Raw genomic sequence first — 24113 nt, 5'->3', positions numbered from 1 at the left:
CCTCTGACTGGTTCCAGTCACACTCAGATGATTCCACCAGTTCAGCCTCCTGCTTCCTGGTTTCTGATGTCATTTCCTGTGCTGCAGGTTACGACAGTGACGTTGCCAGAGAGAAGACGGTGGATTACGTGACGAAGATGTTTGCGGTGAGCATCAGAGAGATGAGAGGAACCAAACCTCACCAGCAGCTGAAGGAGCTTTCAGCCGAGGAGAGGTAGGAGCCGTAAACATGGCCGCTCTGATTCACCGACGGTCTGACGGTACGGCTTTGATTCAGAGCTCATGAAAACCGCTGATGACTTTACTGCCCAGGAGGAGATGACTGGTTCCTCTGGTTCCTCTGGCTCAGCAGGAAAACGGCCCAATCTGGCCGGATTCCAGACACAAATTAGCGTCATTAATTACTCATTTAAACTGTCCAATAGAGGAACTTTTACCTTCCTATGAGTTTAAAACCAGGCTCCCCCTGGTGTCTAAAGATGGTACTGCACCGCCAGTTGGTGGAGAGTCTGACCTTTAAACTGCAGCGTTTGAGTTTTAGCGTCTTTCTTCAGGTTTCCCGAAGCCTGAACTGAACTGGAGCTAATCTTCAGCTGCTCCTCTTCCTCTTCCTGCTGAGTTGGATCCATGGGAATCAACACGTCTCTATTTATCTCTGCATGATCTGTGACTGTTTTCTCCTTAAAGTTCAGTTCATCAACGGTTCCTTAAAGGTCAAATCCATCCCCTGACCTTCCTCAGATTATTTCACTGATGAGCAGAACTGGATCAATCCATGATCAATAATCAGTGATCTTATCTGTACTTACAAATATAAACTGTTCTTAGTTCAGATCTACTTTGTCCAAATTTGATGAAAACTCCTTTTTCCCTTTTTCTCTACAATAAAAGTGATAAAATATCTTCCTGCTCATTTCAGTCCTGATAGTTTTCTCCGCCCCTCGGAGCCTCTGAGCTTCTCCAGATTCAGGATTTATCTTCGGCTCTTTGGAGACACGTCTGCTGCTTGTTTCTTTCTCTCCATGTTTGATTACTTTTTCTTTTCCACCATCGAAACCAGATTCACAGACGAAAACCTTCTAGTTTACGATAAAAGTTCAAGCATTTAAGTACCTGAGAGGCTTCATGCTTCACAAAAGCACGAAGTGTGTGTGTGTGTGCGTGCGTGTGTGTGTGTGTGTGTGTGTGTGTGTGCGTGTGTGTGTGTGTGTGTGTGTGTGTGTGCGTGTTGGTAAGGTTGTTGCCCTAAATGTTCATATTTGCTAACTAAAGTTATTGTATTTTCTAATGTTTACCTCGACTCCGTCCCTCTGCTGTCCAGGGGAACCAGGTAACACCTGTCCACCTGTCCATCTGTCCACCTGTCTGTCCGTCTGTCTCTTGAATGAACATGATCATCATAATTGTTCCTCATTGAGGGGAAGAAACATGATTCAGTCACATCAAGGATGGATGGATGGATGGATGGATGGATGGATGGATGGATGGATGGATGGATGGATGGATGGATGGATGGATGGATGGATGGATGGATGGATGGATGGATGGATGGATGGATGGATGGATGGATGGATGGATGGATGGATGGATGGATGGATGGGTTAGAAAGGTTGTGCGGGTAAATGAACAGATTTCTTGGTGTGTTTTAACACTGCAGTATTTTTCCATTATCGTTTGAACGGGTCTAGTCCAATCATCAGTTGTAGAAAGACTGTAATTGACCCATCCTGGGTTTGTCTCCACTTCCTGTCTCTACTGCCTCCATATTTCCTCATGTTGGCATGAAGACGAGTCTCTTGTCATGTCTGTCGTCCCTTACGTCGTCCTGTCAGACATCTTTGTGTTTTAGTGATAAACGTCCTGATTGGTCCTTCAGGCCTCCAGTGAGTCGAGCCGCCAAGCAGCCAGAGAAACTACAGAGAAACAACGTGTCCAAGAAGAAGAGGCTGGTGGAGGCACGGCATCTTCATCACTACACCCTCATCTTCATCAAGTTTACCCTCGTCTTCATCAAGTTTACCCTCGTCTTCATCAAGTTTACCCTCATCTTCATCAAGTTTACCCTCGTCTTCATCACCATACCCTCATCTTCATCAAGTTTACCCTCATCTTCATCATGTTTACCCTCGTCTTCATCACCATACCCTCATCTTCATCAAGTTTACCCTCATCTTCATCATGTTTACCCTCGTCTTCATCACCATACCCTCATCTTCATCAAGTTTACCCTCATCTTCATCATGTTTACCCTCGTCTTCATCACCATACCCTCATCTTCATCAAGTTTACCCTAATCGTCATCACCTTTACCCTCGTCTTCATCATCTTTACCCTCATCGTCATCATCTTTACCCTCATTTTCATCACTTTACCCTCTTTTTCATCATCTTTACCCTCATCTTCATCATGTTTACCCTCGTCTTCCTCCTCGTCGTCAGGACCTGGTTCTGGATCACATCTTTGGCTTCAGAGGCTTCGACTGTCGGAACAACCTGCACTACCTGAACGACGGCTCAGACATCGTCTACCACACGGCCGCCACGGCCATCGTCCACAGCCTGACCAACGGTACGACGGTCAGGCTGGGAAACGCCGGACAGCACAGGATCAGATCTAGAAGAACAACAAACCTCCTCATTTGGTTTATGAAACTGTCCAGATCAGATCAAGGTTTACAACCTCAGACGATCTGAACTCCTTTCTGCCCTGCAGGAACTCAGAGTTTCTACCTGGAGCACAGCGACGACATCCTGTGTCTGACCGTCAACCAGCATCCCAAATACAAGAACGTCATCGCCAGCGGACAGATCGGTACGCTGCGCCGGACCTGCTGTCTGCTGCATGGCTCTGTGTTCCTCTGCTGACTCATCTCTGCTGAACCGCTCCTGCTTTACTTCCTGTTTTACATCCTGCTTTACTTCCTGCTTTTACATCATGCTTTACTTCCTGCTTTACTTCCTGCTTTACTTCCTGCTTTACTTCCTGTTTTACTTCCTGCTTTTACATCATGCTTTACTTCCTGTTTTACTTCCTGCTTTACTTCCTGCTTTACTTCCTGCTTTACTTCCTGCTTTACTTCCTGCTTTACTTCCTGCTTTTACATCATGCTTTACTTCCTGTTTTACTTCCTACTTTACTTCCTGCTTTTACATCATGCTTTACTTCCTGTTTTACTTCCTACTTTACTTCCTGCTTTTACATCATGCTTTACTTCCTACTTTACTTCCTGTTTACATCATGCTTTACTTCCTACTTTACTTCCTGCTTTTACATCATGCTTTACTTCCTGCTTTACTTCCTGCTTTTACATCATGCTGTACTTCCTGCTTTACTTCCTGCTTTTACTTCCTGCTTTACTTCCTGTTGTACTTCCTGCTTTACTTCCTGCTTTTACTTCCTGTTTACTTCCTGTTTTATTTCTACTGACAAAGTAAAAAAGCGAAGAACGAGTGAAAAACTGAGCTCTGTTCTAACTGTGCCAGCAGTGAGTGGAAAATGTGAAATGTTTCAAACTTTTGCTCAGATTAGTGAAGAAATAAAGTTTTTTTTCTGAGATTTGCAGATGCTACTCATCTGCATGCTTTAGGTGAAACTGATTTTTCCATTTTCCATTTAGATTCCTGCTGAAACCACCAGGTTTTCCTATTGATTATTAGAAATCAGAACAGGCTGACAGTCGGTTCATGTTTCTAGTCTTCGTAAATCAACTCAGCAGGTTTTTATTGTTTTTATGTGTTTATGTGTTTCTTGCTGGCCTTATTTGCCTCATCGCTCTCACAACTCGTCAGGTGACGTCGGTGAAATCTCAGGTAAATTATTCACCAACGTGCCGTCGAATCATCTCAGCAAACAGCCTGAAGTCCAGAGGAAACCTGCTGAGGGATTATAATCTGAACTGGGAATATTCCATCATTTAAACTTAATGAACTTTAATCTTGTTTGAAGGATTCGGATTCTGCTGGCTCTGGTTTCAGGATGTTTGCCGGCTGCTCTCATCCTCATCCTGCTTGGTTTGCTCTGAATCTTTGCTGCTGCTGTTTGACCTGCTGACCTCGTTTATGTGTGACATCACTTCCTGTGTGTTTTCCCGCATGCAGGTACGAATCCGTCCATCCACGTCTGGGACGCGATGAGCAAACAGACGCTGTCCGTCCTGCGCTCCAGCCACGCCAAAGGAGTCGGATACGTGAACTTCAGCGCCACCGGGAAGCTGCTGCTGTCTGTCGGAGTCGAACCTGAACACACCATCACCGTGTGGCGCTGGCAGGAAGGTCTGGACCAGTTCACCAGTAAACGGGGAGGGAAACCAGTAACACACTGGGAGAAACGGAGGCTCATGTGGAACGGCTTCGTTTTACTTTATAAAAACTCAGCAAACATGTTTACTAATAAAATGTAAAATGAATTTAAAATTATACATACAGAATTAAATAATTTCTAAAAACAATAAATGTATAAAAAAGAAATAAATGTAGAAATATGACTAAATATATTCATGTTACACATTTTGATTCAACAGAAGAAAAAAAACCCATTGTGTTATTTATATTTATTGTGTTATTTATATTTATGAATTCTGTAAAAACAAAATAATTTAAAAAATAAGAAAAAATCTGTTTGCTCAGATCAGGTTAATAAACATTTTATTAAAATGAGAACAAAAACATGTAAAACTAAAACTGAACATTTGGTTTTGGATGTTTATCCACTGATGTTAATTTAATAAAAATAAGAGAATCTGTCAATCTGACAGGTTAAAGTATCCATGTTTTAAAATATCTGGTTGTTTAGTATTTATTCCTGTTTCCGTTATGTTTCCTCATATTTCGTTCTTTTACCCATCAGTAGAAACCAGAACCCGTTTCTCTGGGTCAGTAGAAACCAGAACCCGTTTCTCTGGGTCAGTAGAAACCAGAACCCGTTTCTCTTTCAGGATCCCGGGTTTGCAGTAAAGCCGGACATCCGGACCGGATCTTCGTGGTGGAGTTCCGGCCGGACTCGGACTCCCAGTTTGTTTCTGTGGGAATCAAACATGTGAAGTTCTGGACTCTGGCTGGCGGCGCGCTGATGTACAAGAAGGGAGTGGTGGGGTCGGTGCCGGACGGCCGGATGCAGACCATGCTCTCTGTGGCCTTCGGTGCTGTGAGTTCTCTGCTGTTCTTAAATCCGGTCCGGGTTTTCCTGGTGTCTCTGCAGGTGGCTGTGATGCAGGAACCTTAGATCAGCTCATTATTGACCCACCTGAGCAGCAGGTAAACAGACTGACCTCAGCGTTTATTCCCAGAACAACCTGACGTTCACCGGCGCCATCAACGGCGACGTGTACGTGTGGCGACATCACTTCCTGCTGAGGCTGGTGGCGAAGGCCCACACGGGGCCGGTGTTCACCATGTACACCACGCTGAGAGACGGACTCATCGTCACTGGAGGGAAGGAGCGGCCGTGAGTGGAGCTGCTGCTGCTGCTGCTGCTGCTTTAGCCTCACGTCAGAGGAACCGGGACCCAAACGGGCCTGATTTAGAACTAAAGTTTGTTCAAAAGGTTCTGCTGAGAACTAAAGAGCTTCTTCTGTTAAAGGGGCGGTTTAACGTAACGTTTTGAGCATTACATAATGTTAGAAAGTTTCTCCCTCATTAAAAACAAACCCTGCAAAACGCCTGGGTGGACCTAGCCCCGCCCACAAGGACACAGCTCCACCTCACAGCTGCAGTTTCCAGCTACTGCTTCCCCTGCTCCTTCAGACTAGCCAGCAGCAATTAGCAAACATCAGCTGATCTCATTATAGGAGCTGCTGCTAAAACATTAAAGGGTTAATAGAGGAGCCATGTTGGGACAACTTCCTGGAGGCGGAGCTTCAGAGAGCAGGAGCTTCTTAAAGAGACAGAAGCGTTATATTGTGTAGTCACATTTCTTTTAAGTCACGTATAACATTTTATGATTTCATATGTGTTATAAATTGCACTATGTTCCTGGAAACGACGAGTTACTGTCCCTTTAATGACACATTTAGTCCATCAGAATCGGGTCTTTTCAGGCTCTTGGAGAATAAAACATGATTGTGTGAAAACTCCTGTTTTCATCCCGGTGGGAGGAGGAGAGCGAAACCTTCACCTGATGGATGTTTCAGTCTGAATCGTTGCTCTGGATTCGGCCATCAGGACCAAAGAGGGCGGAGCCGTGAAGCTGTGGGACCAGGAGATGAAGCGCTGCCGGGCCTTCCAGCTGGAGACGGGTCAGCAGGTGGAGTGCGTCCGCTCCGTCTGCAGAGGGAAGGTCCGACTCACGTTCCCCCTCATCCTCTTCCTCCTGCTGCCGATTCCTCACCAGCTCCTCTTCCTCAGGGGAAGATCCTGGTGGGAACGAAGGACGGGGAGATCCTGGAGGTCGGGGAGAAGAACGCGGCGTCCAACCGGCTGCTGGACAGCCACGGCCGCGGGGGCATCTGGGGTCTGGCTGCCCACCCGGTCAAGGAGCTCTGCGTCACGGCCAGCGACGACGCCACCATCAGGCTGTGGGACCTGAGCGACAAGGTGACGCACCGCCATGATGAAGATCATCGGCGCTTCGGAAGTAGATTTAATAGAAACGATTCCCGGATGGTTCTGTTGCTCCGTGGCTGACGTCCGGATGGCGGCTCTGTTGTCAGAAACTCCTGAACAAGGTGTGTGTCGGCCACGCCGCCCGCTGCGTGAGCTTCAGCTGCGACGGGGAGATGCTGGCCGTCGGGATGAAGAACGGGGAGTTCCTCCTCCTCCTCGCCAACTCCCTGAAGATCTGGACCAAGAAACGGGACCGCAGCGCCGGCCTGCAGGACATCCGGTAGGAGGTCCGGTCAGGACCAGTCAGATCCGGTCAGAACCAGTCGGGTCTGAATGGTTCTGGTGGAGCTAAAAGCCTCGGAGCCCAAATGTTTCCTGGTTCTTGAGGTCGGGGCGAAGAACCCGGTTCTGGTTCTGTTCTGACTCCAGGCCTGTGTTCTGGTTCCAGCTTCAGCCCGGACCGCCGCCTGCTGGCCGTCGGGTCGGTGGAGAACACGGTGGACGTTTACGACATGAGTGGTGGACCGGTTCTGACCCGGCTGGGATACTGCAGCGACATTCCTGCCTTCATCCTGCAGCTGGACTTTTCAGCGGACAGCGGCTACATCCAGGTACCAGCAGAACCTGCAGACGGGTCGGGTTTTACATCCAGGTACCAGCAGAACCTGCAGACGGGTCGGGTTCGATCCAAACTCACCAAACGGCTCAGCAGTAAGAACCTCTGCAGAGACCTGCTGGGTTCTGCTCACTGGACCCGGTCCAGCGGTTCCGCTCGTTGCGGTCCAGCGGTTCCGCTCCCTGGACCCGGTCCAGCGGTTCCGCTCGTTGCGGTCCAGCGGTTCCGCTCCCTGGACCCGGTCCAGCGGTTCCGCTCCCTGGACCCGGTCCAGCGGTTCCGCTCGTTGCGGTCCAGCGGTTCCGCTCCCTGGACCCGGTCCAGCGGTTCCGCTCCCTGGACCCGGTCCAGAGGTTCCGCTCGTTGCGGTCCAGCGGTTCCGCTCCCTGGACCCGGTCCAGCGGTTCCCGGTCCAGCAGTTCTGCTCCCTGGACCCGGTCCAGCGGTTCCGCTTTCTGGACCGGGTCCAGCGGTTCCCGGTCCAGCGGTTCCGCTCCCTGGACCCGGTCCAGCGGTTCCGCTCCCTGGACCCGGTCCAGTGGTTCTGCTCTCTGGACCCGGTCCAGCGGTTCCCGGTCCAGCGGTTCCGCTCCCTGGACCGGGTCCAGCGGTTCCCGGTCCAGCCGGTCCTGACGCTCTGTGCTGCCTTCAGGTGTCGACCGGAGCGTACCGCCGCCTGGTGTTTGAGGTTCCTTCAGGGAAGCTGCTGAGTGACCAGAGCGCCATCGACAGAATCACCTGGGCGACGTGGACCAGGTGACCTTTGACCCGACCCGAGCCGCCGGTAGCCGCCGCCGCTCTGACGCCGCTCTGCGTTCGTGTGTCCAACAGCATTCTGGGAGATGAAGTTGTGGGGATCTGGCCTCGCAGCGCCGACAGAGCCGACGTGATCTGCGCCTGCGTTTCGCACGGTGGCCTGAACGTGGTCAGCGGAGACGACCTGGGATTGGTCAGACTGTTCGATTTCCCCTGCAGAGACAAGTCTGTGAGTTTCTGCGTCATTCAGTGGAAATGATGTCAGTATTAGAATAGTGGGGCAATAATCAGCATGACAGAGGTTAGCTGGTGCTGATGATCAATATAGAATCAATACTGTAATTGATCCCTAATAGAATCATTATTGATCAATAAACGTCTCCAGACTTTACATTAAAACTCCATCCTTCATTCTGACTGATTCCAAGAAAATAAATTTCTATAAAATTTGATCACAACTCAAAATAAAACTTGTTTCTCTGTTTTCTGGACTTTGACCCGGTTCTGGTTCTGGTTCTGTTCCGACTTCAGGCCAAACACAAGCGTTTCCTCGGACACTCGCCTCACGTCACCAACGTCCGATTCTCCCACGACGACAAGCAGGTGATCAGCACCGGAGGAGACGACTGCAGGTAGGAGAACGGACCGGAACCGACTGGTACCGACCAGAACCACCGACCAGAACCGACTGGTACCGACCAGAACCACTGACCAGAACCAACTGGTACCGACCAGAACCGACTGGTACCAACCAGAACCACCGACCAGAACCAACCAGAACCACTGACCAGAACCGACTGGTACCAACCAGAACCACCGACCAGAACCAACCAGAACCAACTGGTACCAACCAGAACCACCGACCAGAACCAACCAGAACCACTGATCAGAACCGACCAGAACCAACGATCAGAACCAACCAGAACCAACTGGTACCGACCAGAACCAACCAGAACCAACTGGTACCAACCAGAACCACCGACCAGAACCAACCAGAACCAACTGGTACCAACCAGAACCACTGATCAGAACCGACCAGAACCAACGATCAGAACCAACTGGTACCGACCAGAACCAACTGGTACCGACCAGAACCACCGACTGGTACCGACCAGAACCACTGATCAGAACTTATCTTGTTCCCATCCAACCCTCAAAGTTCCACAGATTCCGTTTCTCTGGTTCTTTCAGTGTGTTTGTGTGGAAGTGTCTGTAGACGTCCGGATCCAAAGCGCCTTAACAGAACCACAGTGGACCCAGAGCAGCTCAGCGTTCCTCTGCACAATCAGCCTGACAGACGCAGGACAGACGCTGGACAGACGCTGGACAGACGCTGGACAGATGCTGGACAGACGCTGGACAGACGCAGCTGATGTTTACAGATGTCCAGGTAGCCTCACCTGGGATCAGTCCGGACGCTGCAGCGCCTCCTACAGGTGGAGGAATCAGTGGCTCAGAATCTCTGAGGTGAAGCAGCAGATTCACTCAGTGGATCAGTTTATTCATCAAACACCTTAAAATGAACCTGCAGGCCTCCGTAGGGATCCAGGGATCCTGGGAACGTTATCTCACTGAACTGGGATCCAGTTGGAACCAAGAAAACCAGTTTGATCCTGATCCTTGAACTCAGTCACCAGGCTAACCACTGTTAGCAACACAAGCTAACAGCTGAGCAGTTTCCCTGCGTTTTAGCCAAACCTGAAGAACATGTTCACCAACATGCCATGAATCATAACGTGAGGCTGAATGAGGCGAAAAGCATCAGAGGTTCAATAATCAGATCTTTGCTGCAGCTTTCAGCATCACCACTTCGTGCAGCGGCCATCTTGGATTGGAGTTCTGGGCTGGAAACCAGAATAACGAGATGCAAAGATTTAAACTTCCATGAAACCATTTTAGATTTTTAGTGAAACGTAAAATAAAAACTGTTTAATTTAAAAAAAGGTGTAAATTTTGTAAAACCATGGAGGTTTTCACAGAAACAGTTTTATTTCACCTAGAAGCTGCAGAACCAGAACCGAAGCATCAACACAGACATCTGGACTCAGAATCAAATCCTGAAGATGAAGATGATGATGAAGATGGACCAGAGGCTGACTGTAAACTTGTGTTTTCCTGAGAAGCAGCTGATGATCGTCTCGTTGTCAAAGAGCCTCGGCTGCATCTGGACTCCGTCCCCCTGAAGTGCCTTTCTGGATGTTTCCGTTTGTCTCATTTCTCTGGACCAGGATCAGATTTCAGACGTTTGGACTTTCGGTTCTGTCTGGTGCTACTCTCTGAATGTTCATCCTGACTGGATAGAAAAATGTTTTTGCTTTGAGTTAATACCTGGAATCATTCATGTTTTTATGCCTGATGCGAATGAATGGATGAATTCTCTGTGCTGAAAATGAACTGAAGGCAAAAATCAGCTGGTTTTTAGTGAAATGTTCCTTTATTTTCCACACACACTGACACACACCATGCTGCTGCTGAAGCTGAAGCTGCTGCTGCTGAAGCTGAAGCTGCTGCTGCAGCTGAAGCTGCTGCTGCTGAAGCTGCTGCTGCTGAAGCTGAAGCTGCAGCTGCTGCTGCTTCAGCTGCTGCTGCTGAAGCTGAAGCTGCTGCAGCTGCTGAAGCTGCTGCTGCTTCAGCTGCTGCTGTTGAAGCTGCAGCTGAAGCTGCTGCTGCTTCAGCTGCTGCTGTTGAAGCTGAAGCTGCTGCAGCTGCTGAAGCTGCTGCTGCTTCAGCTGCTGCTGCTGAAGCTGCAGCTGCTGAAGCTGCTGCTGCTGAAGCTGCTGCTGGAAGCTGAAGCTGCTGCAGCTGCTGAAGCTGCTGCTGCTAGCTGCAGCTGCTGCTGAAGCTGCTGCAGCTGCTGAAGCTGCTGCTGTGAAGCTGAAGCTGCTGCTGAAGCTGCTGCAGCTGCAGCTGCTTCAGCAGCAGCTTCAGCTGCTGCTGCTGAAGCTGCTGCTGCTGAAGCTGCTGCTGCTGAAGCTGCTGCCGGCAAACCAAGATCCTCAGAGGAAGGAACCTGCAGATTTCTCCCTCTGCAGTGGAACCGGTTTCAGGGGTCAAAGTTCACCTGGAGAGCAGCAGCCACTGCCCTGTCTCAGCGCTACAGTCCAGGTAAAAAGTAAGTGCACCCTCTGTAGTTCCTGTAACGTGAACTGTGGGATGTTCCAGATGTTCCTGAACCAGAAGCTGCTCTGAAATCAGTTTCAGTGAAAATGTTTGTTTTGCTCTAAACTCTGAAAATATGAAACTCCTGAGTTTGTTTTCAGCTCCAAACCTTTATTGTTCTGATGCTGTGAGACGATTTCCTGACAATAAATGAGGCTGATGGGAGGAAAGAACGTCGAGTCGCTGGTTTGATTCCCTTCCTTAGAAATATTCTACATTAGAACAATCTGTGGTTTCAGCAGCAGCATTTATGGTGATTTAAAGGACAACAGATTAATTTGGATTGTTGCAGCCGATGACCTTTGACCTGCTGTGAAAGCATCATTTTGGTTCTGGTTCTGTTCAGTACTTAATGACTCAGTTAATCTGTGCTGCTGTTGGACTGAGCTCATTTTCAGAGCTGCTGAGCAACAGATGGTCTGTTATTCATGTCCTGATCAATGAAACCTCAGAACCGGTTCTGGTCCTAATCCGTTTTTACCATCAGTGACAGATTTGGATAATTTAGAATCGCTTCATGTGGGTTTAATAATCAGACATCATACAGGTTATAGTTTCCTCACCAGAGGGAGACAAATCCAACTAATTAACAGTCCAGTTGATTCCCAGTGAAAGCCACGTCCACCTCGCTGCAGCAAACAGGAAGGCGCGGGACGGACCACTGTCAGTCTCTTACCTATTTGGAAATGGGACCATTGCACTCCGGAAGTGAAGGGGGCGCTATTTCCCTTATTGTCCGCGTTCTTCCGTTTAAATTTTCTTTTGAAATATGTGAAATAACTTCATCTGTAGTAAGGAGTTTCACTCTCAGCATGTATTTCAACTTCTCTTTTTTATTTACATCAGCGCAGCTCACAGCTTTTAACTTATTCCGTAGCTTTTGGTGTTCTTCTAAATCTGCTTCTTAGTCGCATCTTTTCGGGCCTGCAGTGCTACTGCCTCTAGTGGCGAGGGGGTGGCAACACAACTAATGTAATTATGTCACTAAACGAGAATACCACAAAGTCTTTATTATTTACTATTAATTTCGCCATTACTGGCAACGTGAAAGATAAATTATCTTCTAAAATACCATATTTTTCTACAGGATACAAAGCTAATTAGGTGACATAAACAATTCCTTTCTACATTATAAATCATATCTATATATCTCCATCAATTATAGGAGGAAGAAGACATAAAAAACAACATGATCAACAACATAAAAATACCATATACAAAATATACACTGCTCAAAAAAATAAAGGGAACACTTAAACAACACAATATAACTCCAAGTAAATCAAACTTCTGTGAAATCAAACTGTCCACTTAGGAATCAACACTGATTGACCCGACGAGGGTCAATCAGTATATATATATATTTATTTTTTTGAGCAGTATGTATTATTCAGTATTAATCATTTATTTGTGCCATTATTCATCTTTATTTATTTGTGTTTGTATAGTTATATAAATATTTATTTATATTACTAAATTATTTATTAAATAAATTATGAACGGCTGTGTGCTTTGTAATATGCTCATCATACATCAATATCAGAATATTCCATTCATATTGTTATTGCCACTAATCATATTTAAATATGTTCAACTATGTATTAAAAACATACTTAAATAATATAATTGTTTATAAATGTAGCTTTGATAGATGTTTCAATATGGTTTCCAGTAACAAAAAAGCGTATTTTGATCGATTAAACGCGCTGATACGTCATTGTGCTGCTAAACACATAACGCCCTAAATCTTGTCAACGACAATAGGCGAGAGCGGCCATGAGGGTCTATCCTTATATCATGTCTATGGAGCGCTGAGTCGTACGTAACAGCGTTTCTCAACAATGTATAAAAAATAAATTCAAAAAAATATTTTTTCTTGTCTCGAAACGTTAAATGTAGGCTACATTAAATTATGGGATTATGTAAATATGTTCTTTAATTAAATAATAATACTTATTCAATAATAAATAATCAAATAAAAACTTTGTGCTCTTTATTCAGAAATGCCCCAAAACAATTAAATAATCACATCAAAAGTTAGAAACTCTGTCTTTAGTAATTTCTTTAATTGCCAAATATATTAGTGTGTGTGAGAAAATGTGTCAATGACAGGTATTAATTTAAAATGCTTTGTAGAACGGCACTTTGTAGTTCGGTCCATTTACCTGTTTTAGCTTATGGCACATATTCCACATTCAATATGGCGGACCCTGTTACGTATCGCAGCAACGGGCCAAAAACTGTGGCAAGCCGTTTTAACATAAATTCTGTTTTACGGCTTGCCATACAGTTAATCCATAACACCGGTCGAAAGAGCAGACGTCATCAGTTATACAACATTTACTTTCAGTTTGACTTCGCGTTGTTTAACTGAGGCTCCAGTCCGGTTCTTCTGTGGTTCTGTTGGGTCTCAGTCTGTTCAGATGATCTTCAACTCTTTGGACCGTTTGAATAAACTGTAAGTTTGTTTTGTTTCCTACTTGAACTTTGTCTTCAGGAACTTTACTGCTTGTTTCTCTGATGTTTGGAGAAAATGTTCACTTCTGATTCCAGCTCAAAGTTTAATCTCTGCTGGTTGGAGGTTAAACTACAAAATTATTAGATTATTGATGAACTGGAATCAAACAACATGATGAATAACCGATGTTTCTTGTTTTCTTCTTTGGACAAACTGCGTCATGTTTTTATTTCCTGGAATCAAACTCTGGTCTCCGCCATTTATGGGTGTGTCCAAAACTCTAACCCGGTCAACAATAGCCGAAAACTAGAAGTAAATTATTGAATAGTTCATATTTGATAAGACAAGTCGATTATCTACAGATTGAATGAAATTTCAATAACACGACAAATAAATAAAATAAAATAGTTTCTGATATTCAGAGTCGATGTAATGTAGCTCCATGTCTCCATCTAGTGGACTGATGGTAGAAGTGCAGCAGCTGGTGCAGCTTCCTCTGATATGAAGCAGAGAAGAAGAGCCAATCAGAGGAGGAGCAGCTGATCTGTTTCCAGGTCTAATGATGTAAAGATGATCAGAGCTGATGAATGATGTGTGTTTCCTCTGCAGGTGAAGCTAGAAAGTGTGTGTGAGCTGAAGTGAATTCAGCAGCATGGATCAGTGTGAGGACAGAGAGGAGGGAGTCCCTCCCTCTACAACCACTCTGTGTGGGGAAGATGAGAGCCGGAGCAAAGGTCAGAGGTGAGGTCACCATCTCTAAGTGTCCACAGCCCTTTTCACACAGCGTTCACTACATCAGGCCCAAACAGACGTGGTGATGAAGCTGCTGCTCCTCTTTGCTGCTTCATCCAGACTGAACAGAGCAGCTCAGCCTGGTTCAGTGTTTCTTCCAGACAGCAAGTCAGTGATGCAGGAGCAGCTGAGTGACAGCAGCCTGTTGGTTAGAGCTCTGGGCTGCAGGAGGACACAGATGGAGAGAATCACCAACTTCAGCCCGGTTCTGGTCCAGATGGGTCCATGATGGAAATGTTGGCTGGTATGTAAACAGAACCTCACAGAATGGGTTTTAATCCTCATGTTTCTGTCAGGATCCATCAAAGACTCAAACCAGAACCAGAACCAGAACCCAGCTGTGTGTCCTTTAAGAGCGACATGTCAAAAGGTCACATCATTAACTTTAAATCTGCTGAACCTCCACCATCAGACAGGTGAGCTCTTTCTACCTGCTGTAACTGTATAAACTCAGTCGGTCTGAAATGATTCTTTGTTCCTAATATATTTCATGTTTCTCCTCCTATAATTTCCTATTAAATATAATTGTTCATCACCAACCTTCAGTGTTTCAGATCTGATTGTTTATCTCAGTATCTATGAAAAATTAAGTAATCATCACCTTAGACTCAAATCCAAAAATTTTCCAACATGTTTTATAGCTACAGATGTAAATAAACCAGTACAAGTCTATATTATTCAGGTCTTTCTGTGTTTGACATTTCTATATTGAAATCTTTGTAGTAACATTATTTGAAACAAACTTGTATTGTAAAAGCAACAGTATTTTTCCATGTTGGATTATGCAGCTCCAGGTTGATTATTGTGCTTTCAGTTTTCTGTTGATAATAGAGAGATAAACTCTTCTCAGATAAATTGAGATGACTGAAAAACAGACACTTTTGAGAAACTTGAGTCAACTCTGAAAACACTGATAGTTAATAGTGAGATTTTAGTAAAACAGAGAACATCTGAGTATTTCTATTTTGAAATAAAAGGTAAAGTTTGTATTTATCAGATTAAATATAGAAACATCACGGAGTTTCTAAAAGGAAGGATAAACTTTTAATGTGAGACGAAAGCAGGCAGACATTCCTCAAAAGGTAATAAAACAATGTAAAGATTAGCCTCCATGGAGGGAAAAACATGAACTGCCCCTTTAATGTTCAAATAAATCCATCATGTGAGGCACCAACAGGAACATCTGGACCTCCTTCCTTGGTTCCTGAGAACTTTGTATCATCAAACTAAAGGGAAACATGTTACCATGGAGACGATGAAGTCCAAATTGGATTATTGGTTCTGCAACATTTAAAGAACTTCAAAATATAAAACGGGTCCGTTTAGACCCACAGTCTCTACCCAGAGCTTCTACCTGTCCATCGATATCATACATACATTATATTATGTTAAAGTCATAAACATTTAACCGAGTCTTATTCTGTTTGCATCAACTTAATTTTGCCTTATGAAACAGTTTTGAAATCCAATATAAATATTAACACACAGACAGAAGTGGATTTAGTTTTGATGTTGATATTTGGGTCGTTCTCTAAATATGAATTTAGTTTCCAGACATTAATGCTGAAAAAATGTTTCTATGACTTAATTTAATGTTTCCAGTTTTATCTCTCAGGTTCAAACATCATTGGCCAACATGGCTGATCATCAACCATCAGATATTATCTGATGTGGATCTGATCCAGCAGTGGGTCTCCAACAGACCATCTGGTTCTGAATGAAGCTCCATCAGAACCTCTTGGATCAGACTGGAAATGACTCCTGGTTCTTCTCCATGTCAGAGCTCAACACCAACTTCACCCAACTGTCCTCAGTCATTTAAACCAACATGATTGTCTCAGAATCAGATCTTTCTGCTCTTTAATGAGGCTGGACATTATTCAGGAGGATCAGTGATCAGGAACATGTTGGAGGATCAGACCGGTTCTGATGGGAATCATTTAGTTGATGATCTGTCTGGTTCTGTTGGGTCTCACAGGAAGAGCTACAAGTCTACAGATTTCAGCTTCAGCTGTATAAAGACAAACTCATAGAGCTGGCTGCACATACAACTACTCTTTAACGACTCTCCTGAGAAGCCAATCAGAGGAGGAGCAGCTGATCTGTTTCCAGTTCTAATGCTGTAAAGATGATCAGAGCTGATGAATGATGTGTGTTTCCTCTGCAGGTGAAGCTAGAAAGTGTGTGTGAGCTGAAGTGAATTCAGCAGCATGGATCAGTGTGAGGACAGAGAGGAGGGAGTCCTCACACTGAGGAAGATTAAACTTCTTTATTTGAGATCTGCTGGAACTCAATAAAACTGAAATGGTCCAGAAGTTCTGCTGGTTGTTGGTGGGATCAGCAGGAACATTAAACATTTACAACATCATCAATCAATCAATCAAATTTATTTATGTAGTACATTTCACATTTCAGTTCAAAGTGCTTTAAATCATAAAAGCACAAAGTCATAAAAACATGATACCTTCACTAATTTCAGAAACCAGTTACACACATTGCATTTCATCATCAGTAAACATCATATATGTTGGTCGATGTTCCAGTGATTATGTGTTGAAAGTGGCTGTAAATAAATGGGAGTTTAGACTTGATTTAAAGAAACTCAGTATTTCAGCTGTTTTGCAGTTTTCTAGAAGTTTGTTCCAGATTTGTGGTGCATAGATATGATGTATGTTAAAGTTTATTCTCTGAGCTACAGGAAGCCAGTGGAAGGATTTTAGAACCTGGTTGATGGAACTACTTGGATCATCAGGTTCACATCCAGAAATCACTTCATGGACCTTCTGATTGTCTCTGTGAGGACAGACATCATGTCAGCTTATTTGTCTCTGCACCAGTATTAGATCTGCTGACAGTCTGAACAATTTGAAATCCCAGTTCAAGTCCCACTGTTTAAAATCTACTGGGTGATTCTGGTGTTGTGGGTCTTCATCCTTTTAGTTCATCTTCATCTTTTTAACTTCTTTGGTTTGTGTTCCTGTGGTGCTCTGTTTTTCTGTTTGATAGATTTTATTGTGAAACTCTTGGTGATTTCCTCAGTGAAAACTGCTGTATGAATATTTCCTGACTTCCTAATTGTTCCTGGTTCCTCCACAGAGTGGACCCGCAGAGCTCGGAGGTTCCCAGTGGTCCATCTACCCAGCAGCATCAAGCACAGCTGGACTCCATATTTATGGTCTGTACATGAACAACAACTACTTTTCCATGGTTCTGTTCACAGTCGTCTCCATGCTGCACTTTATAGACCAGAGGACTGTCAGTCTGTCCAACATGGACCTGATGTTTGGCTCCATGACTTCAGTCTGATGTTTCCTTCATGTATTATTCTGTTCCAGCTGCTGGAGGAAAACATTGTCAATTTTGTGAAGAACGAGCTGAAGAAGATCCAAAAGGTTCTGAGTCCAGATCACCCAGGATGGTCAGAGTGTGAGAAAGATGATGAGGAGGAGTTGGAAGGTGAGGATGAAGAGCAGAGGAGATGCAGCAGAGAGGCACTGATGAAGATCACACTGAACTTCCTGAGGAGGATGAAGCAGGAGGAGCTGGCTGACCGTCTGCAGAGCAGTAAGAGGATTTCTACAAAGATTTAACCTGATGGAGAAATTGCAAATTTTTGACTGGCCACACCAAAAGTAGAAACAAGGTTATCCAGGGGCGATTTGAGTTATTTCCTAATTCTAAATGTTTAACTTCTTAAATTTCCAATGATATCTAACACATGGAAATCAAAACAAAATGAAAAAAAGAGATGGTCATTTGAATTTTCTCTCCAATATATTTTTTGAGAAAACTCCTTTTAAAGTTTTCCCCAAAACTGCTTTGCAACCGGGGAGTGTTCACAAAAGCTGTTCATTTACATTACTTTACATTATTCCCATCAGTATTGACTGTCAACAAATAAGCAGACAAACTCTCTCAAAAACCAGCTTATATCTTGCTAATCTAGCTCAAAATTTATTTATTTTTTAGAAGTTTTCAGTTTTTATTTGTTTTTTCAACAAGGCTGTGAGCTTCTGAACCTTTCTAATGGAGTCGTCTATGAATCCAAACTTTTGTGAATTGAGGGAGAGAAACAGAAACTTTAACTTGCTGTCACCACAAGCATTATTTTTATTGAAAATTATACACAGTTTTCATTTTAATACACTAACAAAGTCTTTCACACCATCATCCTCTTCTACGCAGTGGCTTTCCAGTTAGTATTGAATATTTATGATGGCGTACGCATATATTAATGACTAAGTATGACTGATATGTGAAAACTACTAATATGATTTAAAAAGATGATCATCTGTGCTGTCATTCTGTGTACACAAAAGCTACAAAAAGTACACCGATGTCTCACTCCAACCCTTCACTGTTGGACCCTTCTTCCCCAGAAACGTTGGAGTCCTCGTTGCTTCCTGAACTATATGGCTCAAAAAATAGGGTTGTAGTCCTACAGTAGAACCAGCTCCACTATATGTAATTTCAAATACGATCAATTTCAGCAATCAATATGCATTCAATAAATACAGTTAAATATAAGTTACATTCATGAAAGATCTAATAAATATACACCATATAAATTAGCTGATATGTAATATAAGGCACCTTAATATTAAGGTGCTAATGCATTCTATCCCTGATTCTATAAGGGATAGAATCACATTTCTTCAAATTATCTACAGAAGTTAATTTTATTTCTTTTCTAATTTTACTTTTTTTCTTAATTTAGAAGATCATGCACTTTGTCAACACCAACTTAAATCTCATCTGAAGAAGAAGTTCCAGTATGTGTTTGAGGGAATCGCTAAAGCAGGAAGTCCAACCCTTCTGAACCAGATCTACACAGAGCTCTACATCACAGAGGGAGGGACTGGAGAGGTCAATGATGAACATGAGGTCAGACAGATTGAAACAGCATCCAGGAAACCACACAGACCAGAAACAACAATCAGAAAAGAAGACATCTTTAAAGTCCCACCTGGAAGAGATCAACCAATCAGAACAGTGATGACAAAGGGAGTGGCTGGCATTGGAAAAACTGTCTTAACACAGAAGTTCACTCTGGACTGGGCTGAAGACAAAGCCCACCAGAACATCCAGTTCATATTTCCATTCACCTTCAGAGAGCTGAATGTGGTGAAAGAGAAAAAGTTCAGCTTGGTGGGACTAATTAATCACTTCTTTACTGAAACCAAAGAAATCTGCAGCTTTGAACACTTCCAGGTTCTGTTCATCTTTGATGGCTTGGATGAGAGCAGACTTCCGCTGGACTTCCACAATAAGGAGATCCTGACTGATGCTACAGAGTCCAGCTCAGTGGATGTTCTGCTGATAAACCTCATCAGGGGGAAACTGCTTCCCTCTGCTCTCCTCTGGATAACCACACGACCTGCAGCAGCCAATCAGATTCCTCCTGAGTGTGTTGGCATGGTAACAGAGGTCAGAGGGTTCACTGACCCACAGAAGGATGAGTATTTCAGGAAGAGATTCAGAAATAAGAAGAAGGGCAGCAGGATCATCTCCCACATGAAGACATCACAAAGCCTCCACATCATGTGCCACATCCCAGTCTTCTGCTGGATCACTGCTACAGTTCTGGAGGAGGTGTTAAAGACCAGAGAGGGAGGAAAGCTGCCCAGAACCCTGACTGAGATGTACATCCACTTCCTGGTGGTTCAGACCAAAGTGAGGAAGGTCAAGTATGATGGAGGAGCTGAAACAGATCCACACTGGAGTCCAGAGGGCAGGAAGATGATTGAGTCTCTGGGAAAACTGGCTTTTGATCAGCTGCAGAAAGGAAACCTGATCTTCTATGAATCAGACCTGACAGAGTGTGGCATCGATATCAGAGCAGCCTCAGTGTACTCAGGAGTGTTCACACAGATCTTTAGAGAGGAGAGAGGGCTGTACCAGGCCAAGGTGTTCTGCTTCATCCATCTGAGTGTTCAAGAGTTTCTGGCTGCTCTGCATGTCCATCTGATCTTTATCGATTCTGGAATCAACCTGATGGAAGATACACAAACATCTCAGGTGTCTGAACCAAAGTCTCTCCATCAGAGAGCCGTTGACCTGGCCTTAGAAAGTCCAAATGGACACCTGGACTTGTTCCTCCGCTTCCTTCTGAGGCTTTCACTACAGACCAATCAGAGACTCCTACACGGTCTGATGAAACAGACGGGAAGTGGCACCCAGACCAACCAGGAAACAATTCAGTACATCAAGGAGAAGATCAATGAGAATGAGTCTGCAGAGAAAAGCATCAATCTGTTCCACTGTCTGAATGAACTGAATGATCATTCTCTAGTGGAAAAGATCCAACGGTCTCTGAGTTCAGGAAGTCTCCCCAGAGATAAACTGTCTCCTTCTCAGTGGTCAGCTCTGGGTTTCATCTTACTGTCGTCAGGAGAAGATCTGGATGAGTTTGATCTGAAGAAAAACTCTGCTTCAGATGAGGCTCTTCTGAGGCTGCTGCCAGTGGTTAAAGCCTCCAACAAAGCTCTGTAAGAACACAAATTGTTACTTCAATCATAGTTGGTAGATTGAAATCTGCTAATGATGATATAGATTTGTATTGTTTCAGTTTATTTATGAACCACCTCACAACAAAAGTCAAGATGTGTAAAATCAGACAGTTCCATCGATCTTTTTAAGTATAACATTGGTGACTAGAAAGAAAGAAACATATATTTTGATTACTTGTCTAATACCAGATTTTTCTCTCCGTCTCCTCAGACTGAGTGTCTGTAACCTCTCAGAGAGAAGCTGTGAAGCTCTGTCCTCAGTTCTCAGCTCCCAGTCCTCCAGTCTCAGAAAACTGGACCTGAGTAACAACAACCTGCAGGATTCAGGAGTGAAGCTTCTCTCTGCTGGACTGAAGAGTCCAAACTGCACACTCAAAACTCTCAGGTAAAATGTTCTCAATGCTGGAGAAACCAGATTTCTGTCCATTACCTGTTTTCAGAGATTATTTAAATATTAATTAAAATTTAGATTTACCAATTTTTCTCATCTTTGCTCTGTTCCCTGTGAATACAAACCTTTGCTTTATTCTTTATCTCAGATTAATTTCTTGACTGTTGTCAGTGAGATTACAGCTATCTAAGATGGGAATTATTGGATTTTTAAAAAGCGGTTTTACTACCACTTACTTTTTTCAGACATGAGTAATTTAAGTTAAAAAAATATTTACAACACCGTTACAGTTGGTCATAATAAAGAGTTAATGTAATTTAGCACAGCATGTTGAAACTGTATTCATCTGACCGGGAGTTAAATGGTTGAAAACAATCATCGCTGCTGATTGGCTGAGAAAGTTCAGTATTTGTTGTAAACCAATCAGAGGCAGACGGAAGCATTTAGAGTCACAAACACTGAAGCTCTACGTGACTTAATCTGAATTGAGAAATGAATGAATCAGTTAATGAACTGATTTCCACTCAAATGATTAACAGATCATTCATGAATGATGCAAAACTACTACAGAGCAGATTCATACTGCACTGCCAAACAGCCTTTAGCACAATGATATGCAAGAATATTCTAAAGTTTTCAGCAAGACCCTTGATTCTTTACTTACTGGATGTGAACCAGAAAGGACTAAAACTTTAATAAAATTGGTTTTGGTGAGCTTTATATTTTAAATAGTTACCTTTCATGTGTTTTTGCTAATTAATAAATCCCCATTTAAGCTCTGTCACTGTTGACAGAGAGCAGAAAACTTATTTTTTAACACAGAAAATGGAATACTGTTCAACAAATGAGCATTCTGACAGTATCATATTCAAATTAATGTTAATAATTATGTGTTAATTATTTGTCTTATTCCTTGTTCTAATTAAATTGCTGGCATATATTTAAACTGCTCTGATTCTAGTTCTAATTACACTAAGTTCACCACTAGTGAATCTACACTGCAAAAACACAAAGTCTACCAAGTGTTCTTAATCTAGTTTCCAGTGCAAATATCTTACTAAACTTGAAATTTCACATTTTGGAATTTGAAAATGTACTTGTTCCACTGGTAGAATAGCAAGACATTTTGCCCATGTTGGAGAAAGGCACCAGAACCCCTCACAACCCAACTAGGGATGAGTGTATAATGATGGATGGATGGATGGATGGATGGATAGTTTGTTTGTTAGAAGGTCTGGTATGGAGATGTGACTGTGCAATCCAACTCTAATGTGGACCAAAAAAAAAACTCTGGTTCACCAAGGTCTTGGTTCAGTTGAAATGAACTCTGGCGCAGTGCAAATACGATGGGAATGCAAATGGACCAGAAATCGCTCCAAAAGTAGGAAGCGAACTATAGCGCAGGCAATTCTGGGTCAATTAAGGTACAATAAATGTGCAAGTCTTAACAGTTCAGGTTGAAATAGATTGTGGTCTTTTAACAGAAAAATGTTAATCTATTGATATGTAATACTGTCTGCTCTGTGGTTTTAGCTGAGGTGTTTGGTTGCCATGACAACCAAACACTTTTCACTGTGTTGGCTTTTCTGTTGGTACAGAAAAGCCAACACAGAGAGCAAAGAAAAGCAGAATATATGTGGTTTAAAGTTGTTTTACAATTATCAGCATTATTTTCCCATTGCTGTTGTGCGCTGCAGCTGGTGTAATTCTTAAAACTTCGATAAAAACTGGACTAATTGCCTCATTTGTTTGTAGAACATAATTTTTTCTATAAGTTTGGTTCATTTGACAGTGCAGTGTGAAAGTGGATTTCACCAGCTGAAAATGTAACAAATGTAAAGTCCTGTTGGACTGTCAGGTGTAAAATCACTAAAGCTTTTTAAACACAAGATCAACAGATCCACCAGGATTATTAGTTTATCTTTGGTGTTTTAGTTCTAGTTTGAAGAAAACTACAGGCTGTCCTCTTAGATTGTGTCAGTTTGTTGAGATTGGTTCAATGTCACTTTTTATCAGCTACAAATCAGAACATGGTTTTATATTTTATTATTAACCACTTAAGTTCCACTTTCATTGTCTCTTTTTCTTTTCAAACTGACTAGTTCTTTATTCTCCCTGTTCTCATCATGTGTTGAATTGTGTGTCTGCAGCTTGTCAGGCTGTCTGATCTCAGAGGAAGGCTGTGCTTCTCTGGCCTCAGCTCTGACCTTTAACCCCTCCCATCTGAAAGAGTTGGACCTGAGCTACAATGATCCAGGAGACTCAGGAGTGAAGCTGCTGTCGGCTGGACAGAAGGATCCAAACTGGAGACTGGAAACTCTGAGGTATGGAGGAACTGATGGAGGAGCAGAGGAGAAATGACAAAAGCCCTTTTCGCTCTGCAGGGTCCGGCCTGGCCCGGTCCGGCTCGGTTCGACATTGTCCTATTGGTGCTATGGCCCTGATAATTTTTCATTGGGCAGGATACGTCATGTAAATCGACATGCTGCTAAAGCTACCGAGGCAATCTCCATAGCAACCGCAGGACAGTTTTCTTCTTGGGCCTCCCGTCCCACTTTTTCTGTATGGGCTCATGAGCGAGGAAGCTGAGGGAAACATTTACCTCAGCTTTACATTTAACGAAAAAAAAAATCTCATCTGAATGTGGTGTTTGTCAGAGGTGTGTGAAGATGGAAGCCTCTCCCTGGTTTCAGTCTGAGCTCAGAGATCAAATCTTTGGTTCTTGTTGAACTCTTTGTTGGATGTGATGCAGCTTCTCCTTTTTAATGTTTGTATTTCAGGATATCACAGTGAGGCCACAGCAGGTTTTTAGCAGCAGGTTGTTTAGTGTTTCACTCCTTCATCAGAGAGGATGGAGCAGGTATCCAGGTGTTGATCAGAGTTTAGATTGATT

General features: G+C 43.6%; 2 protein-coding genes across 9 annotated transcripts in view; both read left to right on the top strand.

Annotated features, from left to right (window-relative positions):
* The window catches only part of LOC103477425 (echinoderm microtubule-associated protein-like 6), a 45638-nt gene extending 35317 nt beyond the window's left edge, over positions 1-10321 (top strand). Inside the window, exons 29-45 of one of the 3 annotated variants that reach the window (XM_081616188.1) lie at positions 88-214; positions 1322-1330; positions 1877-1955; positions 2439-2568; positions 2713-2811; positions 3789-3809; positions 4098-4271; positions 4934-5142; positions 5285-5442; positions 6159-6273; positions 6342-6530; positions 6647-6819; positions 6988-7150; positions 7808-7911; positions 7987-8140; positions 8443-8543; positions 9103-10321. In XM_081616188.1, the coding sequence (XP_081472314.1) occupies positions 88-214; positions 1322-1330; positions 1877-1955; positions 2439-2568; positions 2713-2811; positions 3789-3809; positions 4098-4271; positions 4934-5142; positions 5285-5442; positions 6159-6273; positions 6342-6530; positions 6647-6819; positions 6988-7150; positions 7808-7911; positions 7987-8140; positions 8443-8543; positions 9103-9127 (2030 nt within the window). In that variant the 3' untranslated portion in view covers positions 9128-10321. The remainder of the gene's footprint in view (positions 1-87; positions 215-1321; positions 1331-1876; positions 1956-2438; positions 2569-2712; positions 2812-3788; positions 3810-4097; positions 4272-4933; positions 5143-5284; positions 5443-6158; positions 6274-6341; positions 6531-6646; positions 6820-6987; positions 7151-7807; positions 7912-7986; positions 8141-8442; positions 8544-9102) is intronic. The other 2 variants (XM_081616189.1, XM_081616191.1) reach the window with 2 other exon arrangements.
* A 2720-nt stretch (positions 10322-13041) lies between these two features.
* Positions 13042-24113, top strand: part of LOC103477372 (NLR family CARD domain-containing protein 3-like) — a 31346-nt gene continuing 20274 nt past the window's right edge. Inside the window, exons 1-8 of one of the 6 annotated variants that reach the window (XM_081616566.1) lie at positions 13121-13528; positions 14138-14269; positions 14617-14736; positions 17417-17495; positions 17656-17884; positions 19038-20808; positions 21041-21214; positions 23371-23544. In XM_081616566.1, coding sequence (XP_081472692.1) covers positions 14181-14269; positions 14617-14736; positions 17417-17495; positions 17656-17884; positions 19038-20808; positions 21041-21214; positions 23371-23544 — 2636 coding nt within the window. In that variant the 5' untranslated portion in view covers positions 13121-13528; positions 14138-14180. The other 5 variants (XM_081616560.1, XM_081616559.1, XM_081616564.1 and 2 more) reach the window with 5 other exon arrangements.

Source organism: Poecilia reticulata, chromosome 15 (genome assembly GCF_904066995.2).
Source record: "Poecilia reticulata chromosome 15, P_reticulata-male-v2, whole genome shotgun sequence".
Taxonomy (NCBI): Eukaryota; Metazoa; Chordata; class Actinopteri; order Cyprinodontiformes; family Poeciliidae; genus Poecilia; species Poecilia reticulata.
Note: the sequence above shows the minus strand (reverse complement) of the source record. Positions and strands in the feature narration are given on the sequence as shown.